Below are 26208 nucleotides of genomic sequence, written 5' to 3'. Positions count from 1 at the left end.
GATTCAATGCCCTGTGCGTTTGATATGGTGTTCAGTGTGACTTGCTCTCCCCTCGTTTGTAACATGAATTGCGTGCCGCGCGTGCCTTGGTTGGGGTTACTTTAGGGGGCTGGAAAAAGTTGGCTGTGTCTTACCCAGTGATGGGAATAACGGTTTTAGAAATAAACGGCGTTACTAACGGCGTTACTTTTTTTTAGTAATGAGTAATTACTTGGGCGGCACGGTGGTGTAGTGGTTAGCGCTGTCGCCTCACAGCAAGAAGGTCCTGGGTTCGAACCCCGGGTTCGAACCCCGGGTCCGGCGAGGGCCCTTCTGTGTGGAGTTTGCATGTTCTCCCCGTGTCCGCGTGGGTTTCCTCCGGGTGCTCCGGTTTCCCCCACAGTCCAAAGACATGCAGGTTAGGTTAACTGGTGACTCTAAATTGACTGTAGGTGTGAATGTGGGTGTGAATGGTTGTCTGTGTCTATGTGTCAGCCCTGTGATGACCTGGTGACTTGTCCAGGGTGTACCCCGCCTTTCGCCCGTAGTCAGCTGGGATAGGCTCCGGCTTGCCTGCGACCCTGTAGAAGGATAAAGCGGCCAGAGATAATGAGATGAGTAATTACTTTTTACATCGTTATAACGCCGTTCCCGTTACTTACAATAAAATACTATGCGTTACTTTATTAAAGCTGTTCTCATCTGGCATGCTGCTTGTTCAGCCTTTCTTTACTCTGCTTTCGTGTGGGGCGGGGAGACACGAGACAACGGCACAGTAAGCCAATCAGAGTAGATTTGGACAACATACGTAGGTAGGCCACGCCTACTGCACTACTGCGCGCTCTTTCAATCGGAAGACACAGCGATGGCGAGCGGTCAGCCCAGCACTGCGTTTTCACATTGGAAATACAGCCATTACTTTTCATTACTTGAAATAAAAGGCAAGAGTGTTTACGTGCAATGCACATTATGTCGAGGAACAAAGCGTTTGTCCTCGTCAGTGGCCAGTAATTAGTTATAGTAATTAGTTATAGTAACTCTGTTACTAACTCAGTTACTTTTTGGGAAAAGTAACTAGTAACTATAACTAATTACTTTTTGAAAGTAACGTGCCCAACACTGGTCTTACCTGGCTCAGCTGCCCCACTGCCTTTGCTAGTACCTGCTGCATCATCTGAATCTTTTTTAAAATATTTATGCAATGAGCCCCTGAGTCTCTTGGTTTCTTCCTCTCTTTTTCTCTTTTCTTTTCTGTTCTGTGCTCCTGACTTGTGCATGTTGGCAAATGGCACGCACGCTGATTGTCGAAGCGCTATGATCGAACGATGTCGTTTTTTTCCCCTTAATCAAAGAGTCAGACCAAACCATTTTTGCATTAGGGGTGGTAGGGGGTTCTTGACGCCTTTTTCAAAGACAATAAAGGCAAAAGATCTAGAAATCATTTATTGAATGCAAATATAGCACATTTCTCCCCCAAATCAACACATTTTGAAATGAAATAAAATAATCGCAACTTCATGAGAGCCCAGTTCTGGGTCCCCCCCATTCCTGGGCCCGGGACAACATACCCGTTTGTCCCCCCCTGTCGGCAGGCCTGCACACACACACACACACACACACACACACACACACACACACATGCATATACAGTGGGGCAAAAAAGTATTTAGTCAGTCACCAATTGTGCAAGTTCTCCCACTTAAAAAGATGAGAGAGGCCTGTAATTTTCATCATAGGAAAACCTCAACTATGAGAGACAAAATGAGAAAAAAAAATCCAGAAAATCACATTGTCTTATTTTTAAAGAATTTATTTGCAAATTCTAGTGGAAAATAAGTATTTGGTCAATAAAAAAAGTTCATCTCAATACTTTGTTATATACCCTTTGTTGGCAATGACAGAGGTCAAACCTTTTCTGTAAGTCTTCACAAGGTTTTCACACACTGTTGCTGGTATTTTGTCCCATTCCTCCATGCAGATCTCCTCTAGAGCAGTGATGTTTTGGGGCTGGCGCTGGGCAACACGGACTTTCAACTCCCTCCAAAGATTTTCTATGGGGTTGAGATCTGGAGACTGGCTAGGCCACTCCAGGACCTTGAAATGCTTCTTACGAAGCCACTCCTTCGTTGCCCGGGCGGTGTGTTTGGGATCATTGTCATGCTGAAAGACCCAGCCACGTTTCATCTTCAATGCCCTTGCTGATGGAAGGAGGTTTTCACTCAAAATCTCACGATACATAGCCCCATTCATTCTTTCCTTTACACGGATCAGTCGTCCTGGTCCCTTTGCAGAAAAACAGCCCCAAAGCATGATGTTTCCACCCCCATGCTTCACAGTAGGTATGGTGTTCTTTGGATGCAACTCAGCATTCTTTCTCCTCCAAACACGACAAGTTGAGTTTTTACCAAAAAGTTCTATTTTGGTTTCATCTGACATTCTCCCAATCCTCTTCTGGATCATCCAAATGCTCTCTAGCAAACTTCAGATGGGCCTGGACATGTACTGGCTTAAGCAGGGGGACACGTCTGGCACTGCAGGATTTGAGTCCCTGGTGGCGTAGTGTGTTACTGATGGTAGCCTTTGTTACTTTGGTCCCAGCTCTCTGCAGGTCATTCACTAGGTCCCCCCCGTGTGGTTCTGGGACTTTTGCTCACCGTTCTTGTGATCATTTTGACCCCATGGGGTGAGATATTGCTTGGAGCCCCAGATTGAGGGAGATTATCAGTGGTCTTGTATGTCTTCCATTTTCTAATAATTGCTCCCACAGTTGATTTCTTCACGCCAAGCTGCTTACCTATTGCAGATTCAGTCTTCCCAGCCTGGTGCAGGTCTACAATTTTGTTTCTGGTGTCCTTTGACAGCTCTTTGGTCTTGGCCATAGTGGAGTTTGGAGTGTGACTGTTTGAGGTTGTGGACAGGTGTCTTTTATACTGATAACGAGTTCAAACAGGTGCCATTAATACAGGTAACGAGTGGAGGACAGAGGAGCCTCTTAAAGAAGAAGTTACAGGTCTGTGAGAGCCAGAAATCTTGCTTGTTTGTAGGTGACCAAATACTTATTTTACAGAGGAATTTACCAATTAATTCATTAAAAATCCTACAATGTGATTTCCTGGATTCTTTCCCCCCATTCTGTCTCTCGTAGTTGAGGTGTACCTATGATGAAAATTACTGGCCTCTCTCATCTTTTTAAGTGGGAGAACTTGCACAATTGGTGGCTGACTAAATACTTTTTTGCCCTACTGTATACACACACACACACACACACACACACACACACACACACACACACACACAACACACACATATAAATTGGAGCAAATAAACAGTCAAGGGCACTTGAGGTATAGCAGATAAACATGAAATAAGCAGTATAAACAATAAACTAATAGCTGTTAAGGTGAGGTCGTGTGGAATAGTGCAAATGAGCGAGGTAAAGTGAAATGTGCAGTCCCTGAGTTCAGTGTGTGAATGAACATTGAAAGTATGTGTGTGTTTGTGTGTGTGTGTGTTGGGGGGGGAGACTGTGAGGGTGACATGTCAGATGCTGAGGGAGGGGCAGGGGGTGTGCGGGCAGAGTCTGTGGCAGGGGGCAGAGGGGGGAGGAGGGGCAGAACAGGGAGGGAGTTGAGCCTCCTGACCGCCTGGTGAAAGAAACTGTCCTTGAGCCTGCTGATTTTGGCCCGGAGACTCTGCAGTCTCCTCCCCGATGGCAGCAGACTGAAGAGGCTGTGAGATGGGTGGGTGGGGTCACCTGCAATCCTGATGGCTTTGCGGGTGAGGCGGGAGTTATAGATTTCCATAAGAGAAGGGAGAGAGACACCAATGATCCTCTCCACTGCTCTCACGATGCGCTGCAGAGTCTTGCAGCAGGACACGGTGCAGGCGCCGTACCACACGGTGATGCAGCTGGTCAGGATGTTCTCGATGGTGCCTCTGTAGAATGTGTGCATGATAGGGGCCCAGACTCTTGCTCTCCTCAGTTTGCGGAGGAAGTACAGATGCTGTTGGGCTTTTTTGGCCAGTGATGCGGTGTTGTTGCTCCAGGACAGGTCTTCAGAGATGTGCACACCCAGAAACTTGGTGCTGCTCACCCTCTCCACTGCAGCACTGTCGATAGTTAGTGGAGCATGCAGGGTGTGCGCTATCCTGAAGTCCACAACAATCTCCTTTGTCTTCTCCACATTCAGGCGGAGATTGTTGTCCTTGCACAACATTGCCAAGCAGCTCACCTCACTCCTGTAGATTGTCTCATTGCCATTGTTGATGAGACCCACCACAGTCGTGTCATCCGCAAACTTAATGAAGAGATTAGAGCTGGATGTTGGTGTGCAGTCGTGGGTCAGCAGAGTGAAGAGGAGGGGGCTCAGCACACATCCTTGGGGGGCCCCCGTGTTCAATGTGATGGTGCTGTAGGAGTTGCTGCCGACCCGTACAGCCTGTGGTCTCCCCATCAGGAAGTCCAGCAGCCAGTTGCACAGGGAGGTGTTGAGTCCCAGCTGGTCCAGTTTATGAATGAGCTGCTGAGGAATGATTGTGTTGAATGCTGAGCTAAAGTCTATGAACAGCATTCTGACATACGAGTCTTTTGTCTCCAGGTGGGTGAGGGCTGAGTGGAGGGAAGTGGAGATGGCATCATCGGTTGAATGGTTGGACTGATATGCAAACTGGAAAGGGTCCAGGGTGGGGGGGAGGGCAGACTTGATATGCCGCATGACTAGCCGCTCGAAGCACTTCATGAGGATGGGAGTGAGTGCGACAGGGTGGTAGTCATTGAAGCAGGAGGGAGACAGCTTCTTCAGGAATGGGATGATGGTGGTGGCTTTGAAGCACGCGGGGACAACAGCCTGGCTCAATGAGATGTTGAAGATGTCTGTAAAGACATCTGTGACCTCCTCAGCACAGTCTCTCAGGACATGACCAGGAATGTTATCAGGACCCAGGGCTTTCCATGCATTTGTCATCCTGAAAGCTCTCCTCACGCTGTCTGGGGACAGCGTCAACACCTGGTCGCCAGGAAATGGTGGGGTCTTCTGTGCTGTGGTGCTGTTGTCTGCCTCAAAGCGAGCAAAGAAGTCGTTCAACTGATTCAGCAGGGAGGTGGAGTTATCACAGGTCTGCGGCGAGGGCTTGTAGTCTGTGATGGTCTGAATCCCCCGCCACAGGTTCCTGGTGTCTCTGCTGTCGTTGAAGTAGTCAGCAATGTTCCTGGAATACTGTCTCTTGGCCACCCTGATGCCTCATGACAGGTTGGCCCTAGTTGTCCTCAGGCCCACCTCGTCCCCAGCTCTGAAGGCGGCGTTCCGAGCCCTCAGGAGCCTGTGGAATTCCCCTGTCAGCCATGGCTTCTGATTGGCCCGAATGGAGATGGTTCTGGTGACTGTAACATCATCCATGCACTTCCTCATGTAGGCAGTGATGGTCTCCGTGTACTCCTGGAGATCTGTGGTGTTGTTGTAGGTGGCCGCCTGTCTGAACATGCTCCAGTCAGTGGTGGAAAAACAGTCCTGGAGTGCCTCTAAGGGCCCCTCTGGCCACACACGTATCTGGTTTGTAGCTGGTTTGGTGAATTTAACCAGCGGCCTGTATGCTGGCATTAGCATAACAGTGGAGTAATCTGAGGCCCCAAGGTGGGGGAGGGAGAGGGCTTTGTAGGCGTCTTTATGCATGGTGTAAACGTTGTCCAGAGTATTGTTTCCACGTGTGGGAAGGTTGATATGTCCATAGAGTTTTGGAAACACGCTCTTGGGGTTTGCATGGTTGAAATCCCAAGCCAGGATGAGGAAAGCATCTGGGTGGGCTGTCTGCTGCTCACTGATATGCTGATAGAGTTCATTCAGTGCTTCACTCCTGTTGTTATTGGAGCCAGGAGGGATGCATATTGCTACCAGCAATATGTCTGTAAATTCCCTCGGCAGGTAGAATGGCCGGCACTTAATAATTATAAACTCCACCAGTGGTGAGCAGTGTTTGCAGACCACGACAGCATCGCAGCACCAGGCATCACTGATGTAAACACAGAGTCCTCTGCCGTGAGTCTTCCCCCCCTCAACTAGCGCTCTGTCTGACTGGTAGCATGTTAGCCGGGCTAGCTGAATGGCACAGTCCAGGACGCTGTCGTTAAGCCATGTTTCCACAAACACGAGGACACAACACTCACTCACAGACTTAGACTGTAGCAAAAGTGGTACAAAAATTTAAGAAAGATGTAACTGCAACCGGGCAGCATGGTGGTGTAGTGGTTAGCGCTGTCGCCTCACAGCAAGAAGGTCCGGGTTCGAGCCCCGTGGCCAACGAGGGCCTTTCTGTGTGGAGTTTGCATGTTGTCCGCGTGGGTTTCCTCCAGGTGCTCCGGTTTCCCCCATAGTCCAAAGACATGCAGGTTGGGTTAACTGGTGACTCTAAATTGACCGTGAGTGTGAATGGTTGTCTGTCTATGTGTCAGCCCTGTGATGACCTGGCGACTTGTCCAGGGTGTACCCGGCCTTTTGCCCGTAGTCAGCTGGGATAGGCTCCAGCTTGCCTGTGACCCTGTAGAACAGGATAAAGCGGCTAGAGATAATGAGATGAGATGGGAACTGCAACCATCTCACAGAGACGTCCAGGTCGTCCACGGAAGTTAACACCTCAACAGGAGCATCTTCTGATGAGAAAGGTTGAAGAAAATCCCCATGCAAGTTCACTGCAGTCATCTAAAGAAGTAGAAAGCCAAACTGGGATGACTATTTCCCATGACACAATACGGCGTACACTGCAGAGGAATGGCATGCATGGATGCCGTCCATGAAAGAAGCCTCTCCTAAAGCCCAGGCACAAAAAAGCCTGCCTAGAGTTTGCCAGGGCCCATGCTGACAAAGATGAAGACTACTGGGACTCTATACTCTGGAGTGATGAGACCAAGATACAGTGGTGCTTGAAAATTTGTGAACCCTTTCGAATTTTCTATATTTCTGCATATGACCTAAAACATCATCAGATTTTCACACAAGTCCTAAAAGTAGATAAAGAGAACCCAGTTAAACAAATGAGACAAAAATATTATACTTGGTCATTTTCTTATTGAGGAAAATGAGCCAATATTACATACAGTGCCTTGAAAAAGTATTCATACCCCTTGAACTTTTTCATATTTTTCCACCTTACAACCACAAACTTAAAAGTTTCTTATTGAGATTTTATGTGATAGACCAACACAGAGTAGCACATAATTGTGAAGTGAAATGAAAATGATAAATGGTCTTCAAAATTTTAAACAAATAAAAATCTGAAAAATGTGGTGTGCATTAGTATTCAGCCCCCTGTACTCTGATACCTCTAAATACAATCCAGTGCAATCAATTGCCTTCAGAAGTCATCTAATTAGTTAATAGAGTCCTACTGTGTGTAATTTACTCTTAGCATACACTTGTTCTGTGAAGGCCTCAGTGGTTTGTTAGAGAACACTGAAGAACAAACAGCATCATGAAGACCAAAGAACTCACCAGACAGATCAGGGATAAAGTTCTGGAGAAGTTTAAAGCAGGGTTAGGTTATAAAAAAAATCTCAAGCTCTGAACATCTCAAGAAGCACTGTTCAATCCATCATTCAAAAATGGAAAAAGTATGGCACAACTGCAAACCTACCAAGACATGGCCGTCCACCTAAACTGACAGAGCGAGCAAGGAGAGCACTGGTCAGAGAAGCAGCCAAGAGGCTCATGATCACTCTGGAGGAGCTGCAGAAATCCACAGCTCAGGTGGGAGAATCTGTGCACAGGACAACTATAAGTCGTACACTCCACAAATCTGGCCTTTTTGGAAGAGTGGCAAGAAGAAAGCCATTGTTGAAAGACAGGCATAAGAAGTCCCGTTTGCAGTTTGCCAGAAGCCATGTAGGGGACACAGCAAACATGTGGAAGAAGTTGCTTTGGTCAGATGAGACCAAAGTTGAACTTTTTGGCCTAAATGCAAAGCGCTCTGTGTGGCGGAAAACTAACACTGCTTATCACCCTGCACACACCATCCCCACTGTGAAACATGGTGGTGGCAGCATCATGCTATGGGGATGCTTTTCTTCAGCAGGGACAGGGAAGCTGGTCAGAGTTGATGGGAAGATGGATGGAGCTAAATACAGGGCAATCCTGGAAGAAAACCTGTTGGAGGCTGCAAAAGACTTGAGACTGGGAAGGAGATTCACCTTCCAGCAAGACAATGACCCTAAACATACAGCCAGAGCTACAATGGAATGGTTTAGATCAAAGAATATTCATGTGTTAGAATGGCCCAGTCAAGGTCCAGACCTAAATCCCATTGAGCATCTGTGGCAAGACTTGAAAATTGCTGTTCACAGACGCTCTCCATCCAATCTGGCTGAGCTTGAGCTATTTTGCAAAGAAGAATAGGCAAAAATTTCAGTGTCTAGATGTGCAAAGCTGGTAGAGACATACCACAAAAGACTTGCAGCTGTAATTGCAGCAAAAGGTGGCTCTACAAAGTATTGACGCAGGGGGGCTGAATACTAATGCACATCACATTTTTCAGATTTTTATTTGTTTCAAATTTTGAAGACCATTTATCATTTTTGTTTCACTTCACAATTATGTGCTACTCTGTGTTGGTCTATCACATACAATCTCAATAAAAAACTTTTAAGTTCATGGTTATAAGGTGGAAAAATGTGAAAAAGTTCAAGGGGTATGAATACTTTTTCAAGGCACTGTATCTGTGAGTGGCAAAAGTATGTGAACCTTTGCTTTCAGTATCTGGTGTGACCCCCTTGTGCAGCAATAACTGCAACTAAACGTTTGCGGTAACTGTTGATTTGTCCTGCACACTGGCTTGGAGGAATTTTAGCCCATTCCTCCATACAGAACAGCTTCAACTCTGGGATGTTGGTGGGTTTCCTCACAGAAACTGCTCACTTCAGGTCCTTCCACAACATTTCGATTGGATTAAGGTCAAGACTTTGACTTGGCCATTCCAAAACATTAACTTTATTCTTCTTTAACCATTCTTTGGTTGAACGACTTGTGTGCTTAGGGTCATTGTCTTGCTGCATGACCCACCTTCTCTTGAGATTCAGTTCATGGACAGATCTCATCTCATCTCATTATCTCTAGCCGCTTTATCCTTCTACAGGGTCGCAGGCAAGCTGGAGCCTATCCCAGCTGACTACGGGCGAAAGGCGGGGTACACCCTGGACAAGTCGCCAGGTCATCACAGGGCCGACACATAGACACAGACAACCATTCACACTCACATTCACACCTACGGTCAATTTAGAGTCACCAGTTAACCTAACCTGCATGTCTTTGGACTGTGGGGGAAACCGGAGCACCCGGAGGAAACCCACGCGGACACGGGGAGAACATGCAAACTCCACACAGAAAGGCCCTCGCCGGCCCCGGGGCTCGAACCCAGGACCTTCTTGCTGTGAGGCGACAGCGCTAACCACTACACCACCGTGCCGCCCCTAGAATTCACTGGTATAATTCAGAATTCATTGTTCCATCAATGATGGCAAGCTGTCCTGGCCCAGATGCAGCAAAACAGGCCCAAACCATGATACTACCACCACCATGTTTCACAGATGGGATAAGGTTCTTATGCTGGAATGCAGCGGTTTCCTTCTTCCAAATATAACGCTTCTCATTTAAACCAAAAAGTTCTATTTTGGTCTCATCAGTCCACAAAACATTTTTCCAATAGATAGTTTTCACATGACGTCACAGAATCGGGGATTCCCTAGTGGCGGCCATCTTGCAGGTCAAGCTTACTGTACGGGTCACTGAGTACACATTGTAACGCTCGAGTACAAAGTCTTCAAAAGCACCCAAGCAGGCTATTTAAAGCTAGCAATGGTGCACACCTGTTGTATTCACGGCTGTCCAGATGATGACGTCAAGCGGAGCTTTTATGGAATTCCCACTGTACGGGAGCACGAAGGCGAGCAAACAAAGAAACTCAGCATACAAAGGAGAAATCTATGGCTTGCAAGAATCAACCGCAAGGATTATCAGCCTTCCAAACACAGCAAAGTCTGCTCCGATCATTTTATAAGTGGTAAGTTGTTTAAATAAAGAATCAATTGTAAAATTCCAATGTTTACATACCTTGGCTGTAATTAGGACACGACTGTCACTTGTTTTTATATGGTGGACTTCATGGACCCAGCCACAGACAAAATAATTGTATGACTCCAGCGACTTGTATGCTTTGAGGTCGTCAAGTGTGTAGGCACTTTTACTATTCACGAAATAGTTCACGATATCAGGGTACGATATGGATGGCAGCCCTGCATAGTCACTTGAAAATGCATCTTTGTCCACTTCGTAGGGGTCACTTCCCCCAATCAAGGCCAGTTTGGCTGCATACCGTTGTCGTGAGATGTCGTCCAATGTATCCATATACTTCCGTTTGCTTGATTTTGCTGACATTGATCTTTATTTTAGAAAACTGACTATATAATTTATAAATTCGTCCGAGATAGCGTAGCTGGTAATGGCGATGGTCCGTTTTGTTTGCCCCACAAGATGGCGGCTGGAGGGCGTTCCCCGGAATGCCGTGATGTCAGTGAAAACTATCTATAGCCTTCTGGCTTGTCCATGTGATCTTCAGCAAACTGCAGATGAGCAGCAATGTTCTTTTTGGGGAGCAGTGGCTTTCTCCTTGCAACCCTGTCATGCACACCATTGTTGTTCAGTGTTCTGCTGATGGTGGACTCATGAACATTAACATTAGCCAATGTGAGAGAGGTCTTCAGTTACTTAGAAGTTACCCTGGGGTTCTTTGTGACCTCACTGACTATTACACATCTTGCTCTTGGAGTGATCTTTGTTGGTCAACTACTCCTGGGCAGGGTAACAATGGTCTTGAATTTCCTCCATTTGTACACAATCTGTCTGACTGTGGATTGGTGGAGTCCAAACTCTTTAGAGATGGTTTTGTAACCTTTTCCAGCCTGATGAGCATCAACAACGCTTTTTCTGAGGTCCTCAGAAATCTCCTTTGTTCGTGCCATGATACACTTCCATAAACATGTGTTGTGAAGATCAGACTTTGATAGATCCCTGTTCTTTCAATAAAAATAGGGTGCCCACTCACACCTGATTGTCATCCCATTGATTGAAAACACCTTCAAATAACTAGTTTCACCTTCAAATTGAAGGTGAAACTAGTCCTAGAGGTGAAGCTAATCCTAGAGGTTCACATACTTTTGTCACTCAAGGATATGTAATATTGGATCATTTTCCTCAATAAATAAACGACCAAGTATAATATTTTTGTCTCATTTGTTTAACTGGGTTCTCTTTATCTACTTTTAGGACTTGTGTGAAAATCTGATGATGTTTTAGGTCATATTTATGCAGAAATATAGAAAATTCTAAAGGGTTCACAAACTTTCAAGCACCACTGTGAATGTTTTTGGAACTGATGGCTTCAAAACTGTATGGCGTCGCAAAGGTGAGGAATACAAAGAAAAATGCATGGTGCCTACAGTGAAACATGGTGGTGGCAGTGTCCTTATGTGGGGCTGCATGAGTGCTGCTGGTGTCGAGGAGCTGCATTTCATTGATGGCATCATGAATTCACAGATGTATTGCTCTATACTGAAAGAGAAGATGCTACCATCACTCCATGCCCTTGGTCGTCATGCACTTTTCCAACATGACAATGATCCTAAACACACATCTAAGGCCACTGTTGGATTCCTGAAGAAGAACAGGGTGAAAGTGATTCAGTGGCCAAGTCTGTCTTCTGATCTGAACCCAGTCAAACACCTATGGGGAATTCTGAAGAGACAAGTTGAGCATCACTCTCCATCCAGCATCCAGTCACTAAAAGAGGTCATTGTTGAAGAATGGAAAAAGATTGATGTTGCAAAATGTCACCAACTTGTTCATTCCATGCCTAGAAGACTTGGTGCTGTCATTAAAAATCATGGAGGCCATACAAAGTACTAGATGTAGTAGTTTTTGTTGTGGGGTGTACTCATTTTTGCACCACCCTAATTTGAGTAAAACTGAAAAATGTGTAATCTAAGTTATATTGTTAACCTTACTTTCACGTTATAAGTTAAACAGATGTTTTATTAAACTTTGTCTTGTCAACATTTTGGAAATAGTTTATGTTCATTGAGATCTCATCTCATTATCTCTAGCCGCTTTATCCTGTTCTACAGGGTCGCAGGCGAGCTGGAGCCTATCCCAGCTGACTACGGGCGAAAGGCGGGGTACACCCTGGACAAGTCGCCAGGTCATCACAGGGCTGACACATAGACACAGACAACCATTCACACTCACACCTACGGTCAATTTAGAGTCACCAGTTAACCTAACCTGCATGTCTTTGGACTGTGGGGGAAACCGGAGCACCCGGAGGAAACCCACACGGACACGGGGAGAACATGCAAACTCCACACAGAAAGGCCCTCGCCGGCCATGGGGCTCGAACCCGGACCTTCTTGCTGTGAGGCGACAGCGCTAACCACTACACCACCGTGCCGCCTGTTCATTGAGATATTGTTTAAAATGTTACTTTTCAAAGGGGGGGTGTACTCATTTACGCTGAGCACTGTATATCTGATATACCACAAAAAAGCCAACCAAAATTATTATTATTATTATTATTATTATACACTCTCTTCATATCAGCATATTCACCTTCCAGCTGCTGTAGCATTCATCAGTAGTGTTAGCGAAGGCCAACACTAGCACAGTCAAGCCAGTGCTGTCGAAAGCAAGTAGCACAGGCTAACAACAGAGAAACTAAGATTTCTGTCTCCAGACTCTTCTTCCACACACGATTGTCACAGTATTTTTCACTCAGACTTAAGTATTCGTTTCCCTCTATAATTTACTTAGTTACTTTTAAAATCAACATCAACAGCTATACACAACGGAGTCACCTGGCAGCTAAAATTCCCTCAAAATTTTACGCTTTTAATGACGCAAACCTCATGGCCATGTTTGTTTACAAACTGTCACAGTCGCTCGCTAGCGCGGAAGTTTTACATCTCTGACGTGTTGCTTTTCCAGTTTTTTGCCTGAAGAATATATAATTAAGTTTTGGTCACCTTTCAGGTGTTAAGCACGTCTTTAGTTTCAGTTTTCAGTTTATTTATTTCATGCTTAATTATAGCATAGCTAATCCTAGCAGTAATACAGCATGGATTAGCCTCGTCTTCTCTTTTTCCTGGTGGACAAAGAAATGATTCTAAGCATGTGCAGCAGAAGTTTTTCATTGGATATTTGCATATGCTCCAACATGTGATGTTGCGTCGTCTTGACGACGTGCAATATTGTAGCAATATTGCACACTCATTCTCCATTGGGTAGCATGACATAATACACGTAGGATAAGTGATATGCTGTCAATATTGCATGCTATCAAACCAAATGAATGAAACCCACTAGAAGGGAATAGAATATATGTTTTTATTCCATTGAAAAAGTGTCCTGTATATATAAAAATAAAATATACAGTGCTCAAAGCTCAAAATATCCCTCATTTGATAGCATTCATTTTTGTACATCGTCACATAGGGTGCCAATCATTTTGGACAGAACTATAGGTTTATATTATCAAGTTGTTAAGCAAGCCACAAAGACTTTCTCCCTCTCATTTCAGCCCAGCTATTATAAATGAAAAAGTGTCTACAGTGTGTTTGCCTGAGAAAGACTACATCGTGCCCAGTGAGACAGAATGCTACGTTACAGGCTGGGGAGAGACCCAAGGTACAGAACACACAACCACATGTTTTCATTTTTTGATCAACAACCTCTATATGAGCAGGTTTTTCAGGTCTTTGAGGACTTGATTGTCAGGTTGACATGAAAAAGGAACCAGTAATTATGTCCTTCTCGTGATGTGTTTGCTAGGAACGGGTGGAGATGGCACTCTGAAGGAGACCGGGTTCCCAGTCATTGAAAATAAAGTGTGCAACCGTCCGGCCTACCTGAACAACCGAGTGAAGGACCACGAGATGTGTGCAGGAAACATTGAGGGAGGAACCGACAGCTGTCAGGTAACAATGCTCACAAAAACCTTTGCTGAATCACCCAATGGTCACGAACTCAAAGAAAGAAATCGCCAGTTACTGATATAAATCCTTTGGGTTATTTTTGACCATGGCGATGTTGAATTCTTGAATCTGATTGGATATGAAACATTGATTATGTACGAAAACAGCTCAGACAGTAGTGCAACTGCAAATCACACGTTTATATCAATATGCTCATTTTAATATGTTGTAATTTCCGTCGTAACAACGTATGGCGGATGCACCACTCTCTCTCTCTCTCTCTCTCTCTCTCATACACATTCTCTCTGTCTCTCTCCCTCAAATACACCTTCTCTCTCTTTCTCATTCTCCCTCAAACACTGATTCTCTCTCACACTTTTTCTCTCCCCAAATACACATTCTCTCTCTCTCCCTCAAAAACTCATTCTCTCTCTCTCTCTCTCTCTCTCTCTCTCTCTCTATCTATCTATCTAACACTTTGTCTCTACCTCAAATACACGTTCTCTCTCTCTCTATCTAACACTTTGTCTCTCCCTCAAATACACATTCTCAACACAGGGTCAAAAATATACATACACCACATGTAATATTTGGTTAAATGTCCCTTAGAAAGTTTAAGCTTGAACAGATGCTTTTGGTCGCCATCAGCAAGCTTCAAGCAGAGTTCTGGTTGGATTCTCTCTCTCTCTCTCTCTCTCTCTCTCTCTCATTCTCCATGAAACACTCATTCTCTCTCTCTCACAAACACTTCCTCTCTCCCCCAAATATACATTCTCTCTCTCTCATTCTCCCTCAAACACTAATTCTCTCTCTGTCTCTTTCTCTCTCTCTATCTAACACTTTTTCTCTCCCTCAAATACGGTACACATTCTCTCTCTCACACACACACTTTCTCTCACACTCTGTCCCTCAAACTCACTCTCTCTCTAACATACATTCTCACTCAGTCTCTCTCTCCCTCAAATACATATTCTCTCTCTCTCTCTCTCTCTCTCTCTCTCTCTCTAACTTACTCACTCACTCAGTCACATTCTCTCTCTCTCTCTCAGGGTGACAGTGGAGGTCCTCTTGTATGCTTTGCACAGAACACCTTCATTCTTCAGGGAGTCACATCGTGGGGTCTCGGCTGTGCCAATGCCATGAAGCCTGGTGTGTATGTTCGCGTCTCCAAGTTCATTGACTGGATCGAAAGAGAGACGGAGTTAAATTTTTAAGCATATCAGTCCAACGACATGTAAATTAAAACTTATGAAATGTAAATCAACAGTTCTGTTTCTGAACTCTTTTTAAAGCTTAATTGAAACACAATATATGGAGCTGATTTAATTTTGCACCTAATTTTATCAATTGGCAATTTACTGTATATGCACACGTTAAAGAAAGACGTTTGGATCCTGGAGTATTGATTTACTCAGTGTGTGTGTATATAATATATATATTATGCATTAAAATTAGATGTCACACATATACTTGAATCTGCAGTGCTCACAGAATCTGTAAATCATCATCAACAACATAATAATAAGCAAAAAATTCTGCAAAAATACAGCAGACTGATTAACAGATACAGTCGATCACTGTATATGCACTAAAATAAATGACCCTAAGAGACGTTACATAATCAGTCAGGAGCCGCTAACATGGCACCACAGCACCAATTAAAAACCTCACTTGTACAGTAAAGTGAGTCTTTTCTTCACATATCCCAACTTGTTTCGATAACAGATTTAGAGGACAGTGTCAGTGGTGGTGCTGGGGCTTGAACTCACAACCTTCTGTTTTGCAACCCAAAGCCTTAACTATTAAACTGATTAACAAAATAGCATGCAGTGTCCTTTTTTTTGTATGCTTGCTTTAATTGATATGCAGTTTGTCACATTTCTGCCTAACGCTAAGGTCAAACGTAGCCAGTTGATCTGTGAGAACCGTGACTGGGACCTACCATGGCCATTCCAGGAGATTTTGGAGGTGATCTGTCGCATAACTTTGGGTGGAGGAAACATGCAAATGAAGCCACAGTAGCTGTGATGGTAGTGATGGAAGACACCGGTAAACCCGATGGTGGCAGCGAGGTATAGTGACGTATGGCCTTACGGCAATGACGGCAGCATGAATGGTTTTCACAACTGCAGTACAGCATAGCCATGGGAGGATGAAATAAGCCACACCCCTGAGGCAAACTTTTCACTTTCTGCAGAATGTTGTTCCATGAATATTTTGAGCTCGATGGTTGTAACGGAAGGCTACGGTAACCCCCGGGAGCCCACTTAAACCTCACAGATGCCTAAAGGATGCTCATGGATGCCTTTATATCACACCACTCTTAAAGCAAGACGGCCTTTTGATTTCATAAAATCAGTGAAATTTAGTTCCCTCTGAAATTTGGTCTTAGTGATGTATGTTTATTTCTGTAATATCTCACAAAATATCAGGCCATTCTGTGGCTGGGAAATTGTTTAGTTTGAGGGGATTAAAGCAAATAATGTGTATGAACACGCTTGCTTTGCGCAGTCAAGCGGACAGAGGAAGTCCGTGTGTGCATGCGCAGGTTTACCTCCTCCTTCTTTTGGGTTTTACAGCAACTGGCATCCAGAGTGTTGCATTACTGCCATCTACAGGTTTACCTTTGACTGTGCACTGACAGTTCCATCATTCTGTCGCTAAACAAACAGCTGATCACACCGAGGTGCTCGCTGACCGCCGATATTTATTAGTTTAGTCCTGTGTTTCCTTTTCTTTGCAACATAACGTCTTTTCTTCTCGCTTTCCATTACTGTAGTCAGTCTTTCATGTTTCATTCACGTCCTCCATTTTTCTCTCCTGTTTCAAATTTGTATCCCACAATGCCTTGCGCGAACGGGGAAAGTCTACCACGTGATGCATGACGTAGTATCTTGAATTGGGCCATGGTGAAGCAAGAAAAAATAGCAGAGAATTTAATGCCACATGGCCCTAAATTCATTAATTGTTCTATTTTTAAAAAAACTATTAAAATTGGAAGTCTGTGATTCTAATTCAGTAGCTTTTGGTCCACTAAATAAAAATAATTGGGCATTAGGGAAAATTTTTTTTATAACCTACACTTAAACTCTGAAAGGCAGTCTACCTTTAATCAGCATTACACAGAACACAAGTCTCGAAGAGATCTGAACTAGAATAAATAGCACATAAAAAATAATATTTAAAAAAATAACAACAGAAAAACATTCTTTACTTACCAGTTCAAGGAAATTAGTGGTCATTATTTGGGCTGTCAGAAAATTAAGGCCTCTATGATATGTTTTAATATTCAGAAAATGTAAAAGAACTTTGTTTTGGGGCAGCATCCACATACCCTTCATGATAAGAAGGTGCAGGATAAGAAAGTAATTTAACCCAAATTATAGATACAATGAACGCCAAGTGTTTCCTGAATATTATGTTTGTTAGCTCATCTGTCCGGCGGCACGGTGGTGTAGTGGTTAGCGCTGTCACCTCACAGCAAGAAGGTCTGGGTTCGAGCCCCGTGGCCGGCGAGGGCCTTTCTGTGCGGAGTTTGCATGTTTTCCCCGTGTCGCCTGGGTTTGCTCCGGTTTCCCCCACAGTCCAAAGACATGCAGGTTAGGTTAACTGGTGACTCTAAATTGACCGTAGGTGTGAATGTGAGTGTGAATGGTTTTCTGTGTCTATGTGTCAGCCCTGTGATGACCTGGCGACTTGTCCAGGGTGTACCCTGCCTTTTGCCTGTAGTCAGCTGGGATAGGCTCCAGCTTGCCTGCGACCCTGTAGAACAGGATAAAGCGGCTAGAGATAATGAGATGAGATGAGCTCATCTGTCCAAAAGGCTGATAAGCTGTTGCTATGGCGTGGCGTCCGTCGGTCGTCCACAATTCATTTAAATCATATCTCCTCTGTCAGTTCTCCACGTATTTCCATTCCGATTGTTTTGTTTGAATGAACTCATCACGCCACACAAAACTTGGTTGTTGCTTTGTCAAATTTTTTGCTAACGAGTTACTAATTAAGCCAAATAAATGAATTTTCCATGCCTCTCACTAGAATAGAATCTCCTCTCTGATTTCTCATCTGATTCCAGTTCTGATCAATGTTTTGGGTCCTTGAGGAACAAAATTTAGTTGTTTCTTGATTTTCCTGTTGTAAACAATTTGTTTACAACTTTGTTTATTTTCAGTTAAATCATATCTCTTCCCTCAATTCTCAATGGATTTTAGTTCTGATTGTTTTATTTGAAAGAACTAGTCATTCTGTAAAACATTTGGTCATTGTTTTGTCAAATTTTTGCTAACAAACTACTAATTAGGTCAACTTCACAAGTTTTGGGACGTCTCATTAGAATTGTATCTCCTCTCGCAGTTCTCTCCTGATTTCAGTTCTGATTGATGTTTTGGGTAAATTTTCCCTCGGGGAACAAAACTTGGTCATTGTTTTGTCAAATTTTTGCTAACAAATTAGTAATTAGGTCAACTTAACACATTTTCTTCTGACTAGAATTTTATCTCCTTTCTCATTTATCATGCGAATTCAGTTCTGATCGATGTTTAGTGGGTAGATCTTCTCACAGGGAGCAAAATTTAGTCCTTTGTTGATTTTTCTGTTGTAAACAATTTGGCGTGGAGGTTATTCCTCTCTCTCACAGTGTCACATTTCAGTTCTGTTTGATGTCTTGGTAGTCATGGTTGTTTTGATGGCAGGCCAGATGAGCGACTACGTCCTTGACATTCTGGTTGATATGACGTTAAGTTTTGAATACATGTTGTGTGTTTCCAGACATCACAGTCAATAACCATTAGGTTAAACCCTGAACTAATACAAATACTCCAGTTTATTTCACACCATATAATGACAGCTGCAAATGCAAAGTACATTTATTCAATAAAACATTTTGCTTGAACAGAAATTGAGAGATTGGAGATATTTTGGAGGCTAAATTCAACAGTTATTCATAAATTCATCTCATCTCATTATCTCTAGCCGCTTTATCCTTCTACAGGGTCGCAGGCAAGCTGGAGCCTATCCCAGCTGACTACGGGCGAAAGGCGGGGTACACCCTGGACAAGTCGCCAGGTCATCACAGGGCTGACACATAGACACAGACAACCATTCACACTCACATTCACACCTACGGTCAATTTAGAGTCACCAGTTAACCTAACCTGCATGTCTTTGGACTGTGGGGGAAACCGGAGCACCCGGAGGAAACCCACGCAGACACGGGGAGAACATGCAAACTCCACACAGAAAGGCCCTCGCCGGCCCCGGGGCTCGAACCCAGGACCTTCTTGCTGTGAGGCGACAGCGCTAACCACTACACCACCGTGCCGCCCTATTCATAAATTAGCACCAATATTTTCATTCAATTCACATTTTGTATCGCAAAACCAGAAGTTTAAAAATGACCATTAACGTGTTTTGCTTTAATATTTTATGTATCTTTTTTAACAAGGACAATCAACATTACTCTTAAACATGCAAGACAAGAGTTATTAGTTCTCAAACTGGATGTGAATGAATTCCTAAAGTGTTTATGCAAGAAACGGGCTGTCCCGTTAGTCGGGAAAAACAGTGCATCCTCTGTTTCGCTGTTGAGTTCGAGTAAATTTACGTTTTTAAGGAGATTTGGTAATGTCTAAATGTCTCAAATAACCAGATTCAAATCATACAATTAGTGATGACAAAAGTTATGGCATCCTGTAAAACGAGTTAGTGTGTATCTATAGTAGCTGACATGCTGCAGTGGCTGAGCTGCGTTACTGGAAGATTTAATGCATGACGTTTAGGAAACACTTTTAGTTGCCATTTTGAAGCACCCTATAAACTTTGCCTTTTATGGAGATTCATGGGTGGGACTAAATGTTAATCAGCTGTGCTGTGAACATGCTTGATTTTTTACAACTGACTGCCATTTATTAACATGCACACACAGGAACAAGGGAAATCAACAAAACCTTTCGGAAATCTAGTGCTTTTAAGGAAAAAAGCACAACATTTCAGTGCTGCTCGGACACCATTATCCAGCAAGTGTTCGTAAGCTAAGTCAATGTCAAAACATATAAAACAAGATCAACTGTGAGCTACTGCTCACTTGCATATCTCCCCGCTTTCGCTTGTATCAGAATGCAAGCAATTGAAGGAATAGGACACTTATGAATATTGACTTCAACAAATAATTAACCCTGAAACAAGTAAGTAAAGAACAGTGTCTCTCTCCAGGGATTTCAAATAGCATCCTGGTAAACTGCCATTTTGAAATAGCATTTTGCTTCTTGAAATAGCGTCAAAATCCACCCTATATGTTTCATAAATACATTCAGTCGGTAAACAGGAAGTCGATGTGCGACAGACCTGAAAATGGTATACATGGTATAGAACCCCAAGCTGAAGCTCGGTACCAAATATCAAACAGTTGTGATGTGTAGTCGCTGAGAAAAGTGTTACGAAAATTTTGTAAACCCACACTACTGTATATGTTTCGTAAATACATTCAGTCAGTAAACAGGAAGTTGATGTGCAACAGACCTGAAAACTGTATACACGGTATAGAACCCCAAGCTGAAGTTTGGTACCAAGTGGCTATGATTTATGGTTGCTGAGAAAAAGGGTGTTTCGGATGGACGGAGAGACAGACAGAGGTAAACCAGTATCTCTCCCCCCCCCCCCCCCCCCAATTTGTATGAAATGATCTATATTAGAGAAAGAAGACCAACTCTCAAAGTGCAGTCGGACTACTTACAGGCCAAACTTTTTGTTTAGCATTATGCTAATCTATTTTTACATGTTTTGACATTGACTTAGCTTATGAACACTCACTTGATAATGGTGTCCAAGCAGCACCAAAACAAATAATTTACAGCAACTACACGTTTAATGTGTTAGCTTTCAAAGAGGTTTCTTCACATTTCATCATGACAAATAACACAAACAGTCAAACAGGGCATGTTACAATAATAATGCAAACAATAAAAAGACAAACAAAATAAAATTAGTTCAAAAGATTCAGTCCCAAACTCCTTCATATTCAGCTTCGGGATCGTCTCAGTTTAAAAAGTATTAAATTTCACTCTTTCTAAACAGCAGCCTCTAGTGTACAGGAGATACGGTGTCTCAGAAAAGTATTCATCCCCTTTGGTGTTTGTCCTATTTTGTTGCATTACAATCTGGAATTAAAATGGATTTTTGGAGAGTTAGCACCATTTGATTTACACAACGTGCCTACCACTTTAAAGGTGCAAATTGTTGATTTATTGTGACACAAACAATAATTAAGATGAAAAAAAAAACAGAAATCTGGAGTGTGCATAGGTATTCACCCTCCAAAAAAAAAAAAGTCAATACTTTGTAGAGACACCTTTTGCTGCAATTACAGCTGCAAGTCTCTTGGGGTATGTCTCTATTAGCTTAGCATATCTAGCCACTGGGATTTTTGCCCATTCCTCAAGGCAAAACTGCTCCAACTCCTTCAAGTTAGATGGGTTGTGTTGGTGTACAGCAATCTTCAAGTTATGCCACAGATTCTCAATTGGATTGAGGTCTGGGCTTTGATTAGGCTATTCCAAGACATTTAAATGTTTCCCTTTAAACCACTCCAGTGTAGCTTTAAGCAGTATGTTTAGGATCATTGTCCTACTATACTGTGAACCTTCGTCCCAGTCTCAAATCTCTGGCTGACTCAAACAGGTTTTCCTCTAGAATTGCCCTGTATTTAGTGCCATCCATCTTTCCTTCAGTCCTGACCAGCTTTCCTGTCCCTGCACATGAAAAACATCCCCACAGCATGATCCTGCCACCACCATGTAGGAATGGTGTTTTCAGGGTGTTGGGTTTGCACCACACATGGCATTTCCCATGATGGCTAAAAAGATCAATTTTAGTCTCATTTGACCAGAGAATCATCTTCCATGTGTTTGGGGAGTCTGCCACATGCTGTTGAGCAACGTCCAAATGTATTTTCTTCAGCAATGGCTTTTTTCTGGCCACTCTTCCATAAAGCCTCGCTCTGTGGAGTGTACGGCTTAAAGTGGTCCTATGGACAGATACTCCCATCTCCACTGTGGATCTTTGCAGCTCATTCATTGTTATCTTTGATGTCTTTGTTGCATCTCTGATTAATGCCTTCCTTGCCCGGTCTGTGAATTTTGGTGGTCGGCTTTCTCTTGTCAGATTTGTAGTGGCGCCATATTTTTTCCATTTTGCTATAATGGATTTAATGGTGCTCCGTGGGCTATTCAAAATTTGGGATATTTTTTATAACCCAACCCTGATCTACTATACTTTTAGGGGTTTCATAGGAAAGGGGGTCAATAAAACAAAAATTTGCACCTTTAAAGTGGTAGTCATGTTGTGTAAATCAAATGGTGCTAACCCCCCAAAAATCCATTTTAATTCCAGCTTGTAATGCGGCAAAACAGGACAAACACAAAGGGGAATGAATACTTTTGCAAGACACTGTAAGTACTGTGACAACCATTTCTGGTCTCTCTTACTGAACAGTAGCCCATCCATCTCATCAACTCCTGATAGGGTGCTACAGATTAAACTCCACACGTTACCACTGTCAGAGCGAAAATGTTCCACTTAAACTGTTGTAGTTTCTTTATTTTGTGTCACATCTGGCTGCAGGAGATTATCCAGCTGATGACTTTTCTCTTTGTTTCTACAATAAGAAAAGACAAAATATAACAATGTGTGATGTCATGCCAGTGATGGTGCTCAAACAACTCAAACAATAAATATATATCTCACTTGTTTGGGTGTTCAATGTCATCGATGGTCTCTGGAAGAGGTACACCTCTGGTCTCAGGAAGCAGCAGGACTAAACCACCAGCGATCACTGCCAGGATTCCTATTGGAGTTGTTGGAATTTATGTCTAATACACTTTCTCTAGTCTGTCTATGAGTACACTACCACAGACACCCAGCTAAGCTGTAGTCATGGCAAACATTTAATTCAAGAATTTATACTAAACTTTTAAATTTTAGTCAGAAAAGCAACCAAGAGGCCAAGGGTAACTTGAAAGAGCTGAAGATATGAACAGCTCAGACAGGAGACGCTGTTCACAGGACAACCATAATTTGGACACTCCACAAAACTGGGCTTTATGTCTGTACGTTAAATTACAGGCATTTAGCAGATGCTCTCATACAGAGTGACATACAGCATACCCAGAGCAGCCTGGGGAGCAGTTTGTGGTTAGGTGCCTTGCTCAAGAGCACTTCAACCATTCCTGCTGGTCCAGGGAATCAAACCAGTAACCTTTTGGTCCAGTGGCGGCTGGTAGTCTTTCAAACAGGGGAGGCTGGTTGGTTATGATATTTCCAGATTTAAAAAAAAAAAAGAAAAAACACATCAATTTTGCCCATACTCTTGCCACTGATCTGGCTGATTGTTGGCAGGGTCAGAAACTGTGAAATAACAGGTTCTTTTGGCCCATTAGCCTACTGTCCAATATACATGATGGTGGTGTTGGGGGGTATATTTTAACATTTTATATTTTAAAATTGTGGCATGTTGTTTAAAAATTGATCATTATTGAAAGCAGCACTTTGTCAGGAACCTCAGCAGTAACAGCAGAGTGTTCTGGAATAGGCACAAGCACTGACCTTGGGGAGCCAAACATAGAGCTGGGTGCCACACATTTCATTCAATGACACTTTCCCTATATTTTACTATATCCCTATATCCAGGGTACACCCTGGACAAGTCGCCAGGTCATCACAGGGCCAACACATAGACACAGACAACCATTCACACTCACATTCACACCTACGCTCAATTTAGAGTCACCAGTTAACCTAACCTGCACGTCTTTGGACTGTGAGGGAAACCGGAGCACCCGGAGGAAACCCACGCGGACACGGGGAGAACATGCAAACTCCACACAGAAAGGCCCTCGCCGGCCACGGGGCTCGAACCCGGACCTTCTTGCTGTGAGGCGACAGCGCTAACCACTACACCACCGTGCTGCCCCCCAATATAATATACTCAGCATAAACATTTTAAATAGATTCTATATTTTTGGTCCATCCATGACATATTACTAAAGTAGCCTATTTACTGTTGTTGATGTGGGTCACTTGCTGTTAGCCAATTCACTTTCTCATACCAGGAGAGCTGAAAGGAACGAGTATTATTCCCTACCTTTTTCACCAAGTCAATTTGAGGCGTTGGTCTACCCTGCTCTTTAATTTTAATTTTTTCCTCGAAAGGAAGACTGGCAAATGGCTTCGCCAAAATTAAATCAGCAATGCTTGGCATCCATGCGCAGCTTTCTTGCTAGCTGACTAGCCCCCTCAAGTTCAAGTTCAGTCACTCAAATAAACGAAATTTCTGGAACTAAGATAGCAAACTTGACAACACTATATTTACACTTTATTTACAATGAAAATATATACAAACTAAAAAAGCTGGTAGAAACCGTATGTAATGAATGAAATCGAAATGTAAGCTGATCTCTTACAATACACCACAGCACTTGCGAATCCGCATGGGACTGAACTGAAATTCACCGCTGTCTGTCTATATTTGAAATGAGCCGTCAATCAAAGAAAATATCCAGCCGCTTTCACCAATCACCAGTCTCCTCGCGGAAACTGCCATGTCCCTCCCACTGTGAGGCTCGGAGTCCGTAGGCGGGCATTTTCGCAGTATTTGTCCAATAACCTTCTTGCATTTTGAGATTGAAAAGCGCATAGCTCCCAAATGCCATTGAAGTCCACTGAGGCTGGGAGTCCGTGGGAGTCCGTGGGCGGGCGTTTTCGCAGTATTTGTCCAATAATCGTCTTGCATTTTGAGATTGAAAAGCGCATAGCTCCCAAATGCCATTGAAGTGTACTGAGGCTGGGCTGCATCGCGCTGTCACGAGGGGGAAAAACTCACGCGCACATTAGGCGAACTGGGGAAAGTTATAACGGAATGATTTCGCACTGTAGTTGGGTTGAGCACATATATTTCTATGATTCTGGATCTGAAATAGCAATGTTATAACTTATAACATTGCTATTTCAGATCCAGAATTTTTAGAGGAGGCTGAGCCTCCCTCATTGTCTTAGAGCAATCGCCCGTGTTTTGGTCCCAAAGCTGCTTCTCTAACCATTAGGCTATATAATATGCTATAATGGCAAGCCCTATGAAGTTTTGTTTGGAGTTTGCCAAAAGACATGTTGGAGACTAAGATCCACTATATTTGGCAGAAACCCAACACTGCACACCACCTTGCAGAGATGTCCACAAGCGCCGGTGACCAGCGGTTTTCTCCAGCTACACAGACAGTCTACACCGGCTACTCAATCCCAGAAAAAAAAAAAAACCTTCCCTTTCAATTTTCAAGCAATTTATATTGTCTGCACTGCCCATAACTTGCTGTAAATCCAATTATTCCACCACAAAATTGTCTTCAATTCGGGTCTAACATGACCGGAAGTGCTGCCATATTTTTTGATTGATTCTCGCGCTCTGATTGGCTGAGCTGGACCATGTGACCACACCATAGCGTATGTAGTTATGTTACAGAGCCAGGCAGCATACTACAGAGGGTAACTGAGAAAGCCAAGCACACATACATCTGGAGGGAAATTTCATATATATTTTGCAAGCATTTTACAGGGAAATGATTAGTAATTTATGAGCTGAGAAGGCACCAGAAGGCATGTAAATTTCAAAATTTTCTGGGGGGCCTGCCTCCAGACCCCCTGAGCATTAGCGTGCTGTGGGAAATTCCAGAGCTGCCTACTACGTTTTTTTTTTTAGCTGGCTACTTCAGATTTTCTGGAGAACCCTGACCTTGAGAAAACGGTCCTTGCAGTAAAGCATGTTGGTGGTAGCATCATACTGAGAGTTACTCTTGGCTTCTTGGTTGCTTCATGACATGTCATCCCAATTAAATCTATTTCAGTTGCACGTTGTAACACTACAAAATGTGGGTGTTACTACTAATATCCGACCATACACTATTTAACCCCTTGTATTATCCACAAACTACAACCCTGATTCCAAAAAAAGTTGGGACAAAGTACAAATTGTAAATAAAAATGGAATGCAATAATTTACAAATCTCAAAAACTGATATTGTATTCACAATAGAACATAGACAACATATCAGATGTCGAAAGTGAGACATTTTGAAATTCCATGCCAAATATTGGCTCATTTGAAATTTCATGACAGCAACACATCTCAAAAAAAGTTGGGACAGGGGCAATAAGAGGCTGGAAAAGTTAAAGTTATAAAAAAG

The 26208-nt window shown here is 43.3% G+C and overlaps 2 protein-coding genes across 2 annotated transcripts in view; one reads left to right on the top strand and one right to left on the bottom strand.

Moving 5' to 3' along the window:
• The window catches only part of plg (plasminogen), an 83971-nt gene extending 68776 nt beyond the window's left edge, over nt 1-15195 (top strand). The window contains exons 18-20 of the mRNA XM_060915612.1: nt 13588-13694; nt 13839-13984; nt 15031-15195. Of these exons, the coding sequence (XP_060771595.1) occupies nt 13588-13694; nt 13839-13984; nt 15031-15195 (418 nt within the window). The remainder of the gene's footprint in view (nt 1-13587; nt 13695-13838; nt 13985-15030) is intronic.
• Nucleotides 15196-22552: 7357 nt separating this feature from the next.
• Nucleotides 22553-26208, bottom strand: part of LOC132882709 (solute carrier family 22 member 2-like) — a 31274-nt gene continuing 27618 nt past the window's right edge. Inside the window, exons 10-11 of the mRNA XM_060915804.1 lie at nt 22721-22820; nt 22553-22631 (exon numbers count right to left, since the gene is read on the bottom strand). Of these exons, the coding sequence (XP_060771787.1) occupies nt 22553-22631; nt 22721-22820 (179 nt within the window). The remainder of the gene's footprint in view (nt 22632-22720; nt 22821-26208) is intronic.

This window comes from Neoarius graeffei, chromosome 3, assembly GCF_027579695.1.
Source record: "Neoarius graeffei isolate fNeoGra1 chromosome 3, fNeoGra1.pri, whole genome shotgun sequence".
In the NCBI taxonomy this organism is placed as follows: Eukaryota; Metazoa; Chordata; class Actinopteri; order Siluriformes; family Ariidae; genus Neoarius; species Neoarius graeffei.
The sequence above is the reverse complement of the archived record's forward strand: the minus strand, read 5'-3'. Positions and strand labels throughout refer to the sequence as shown.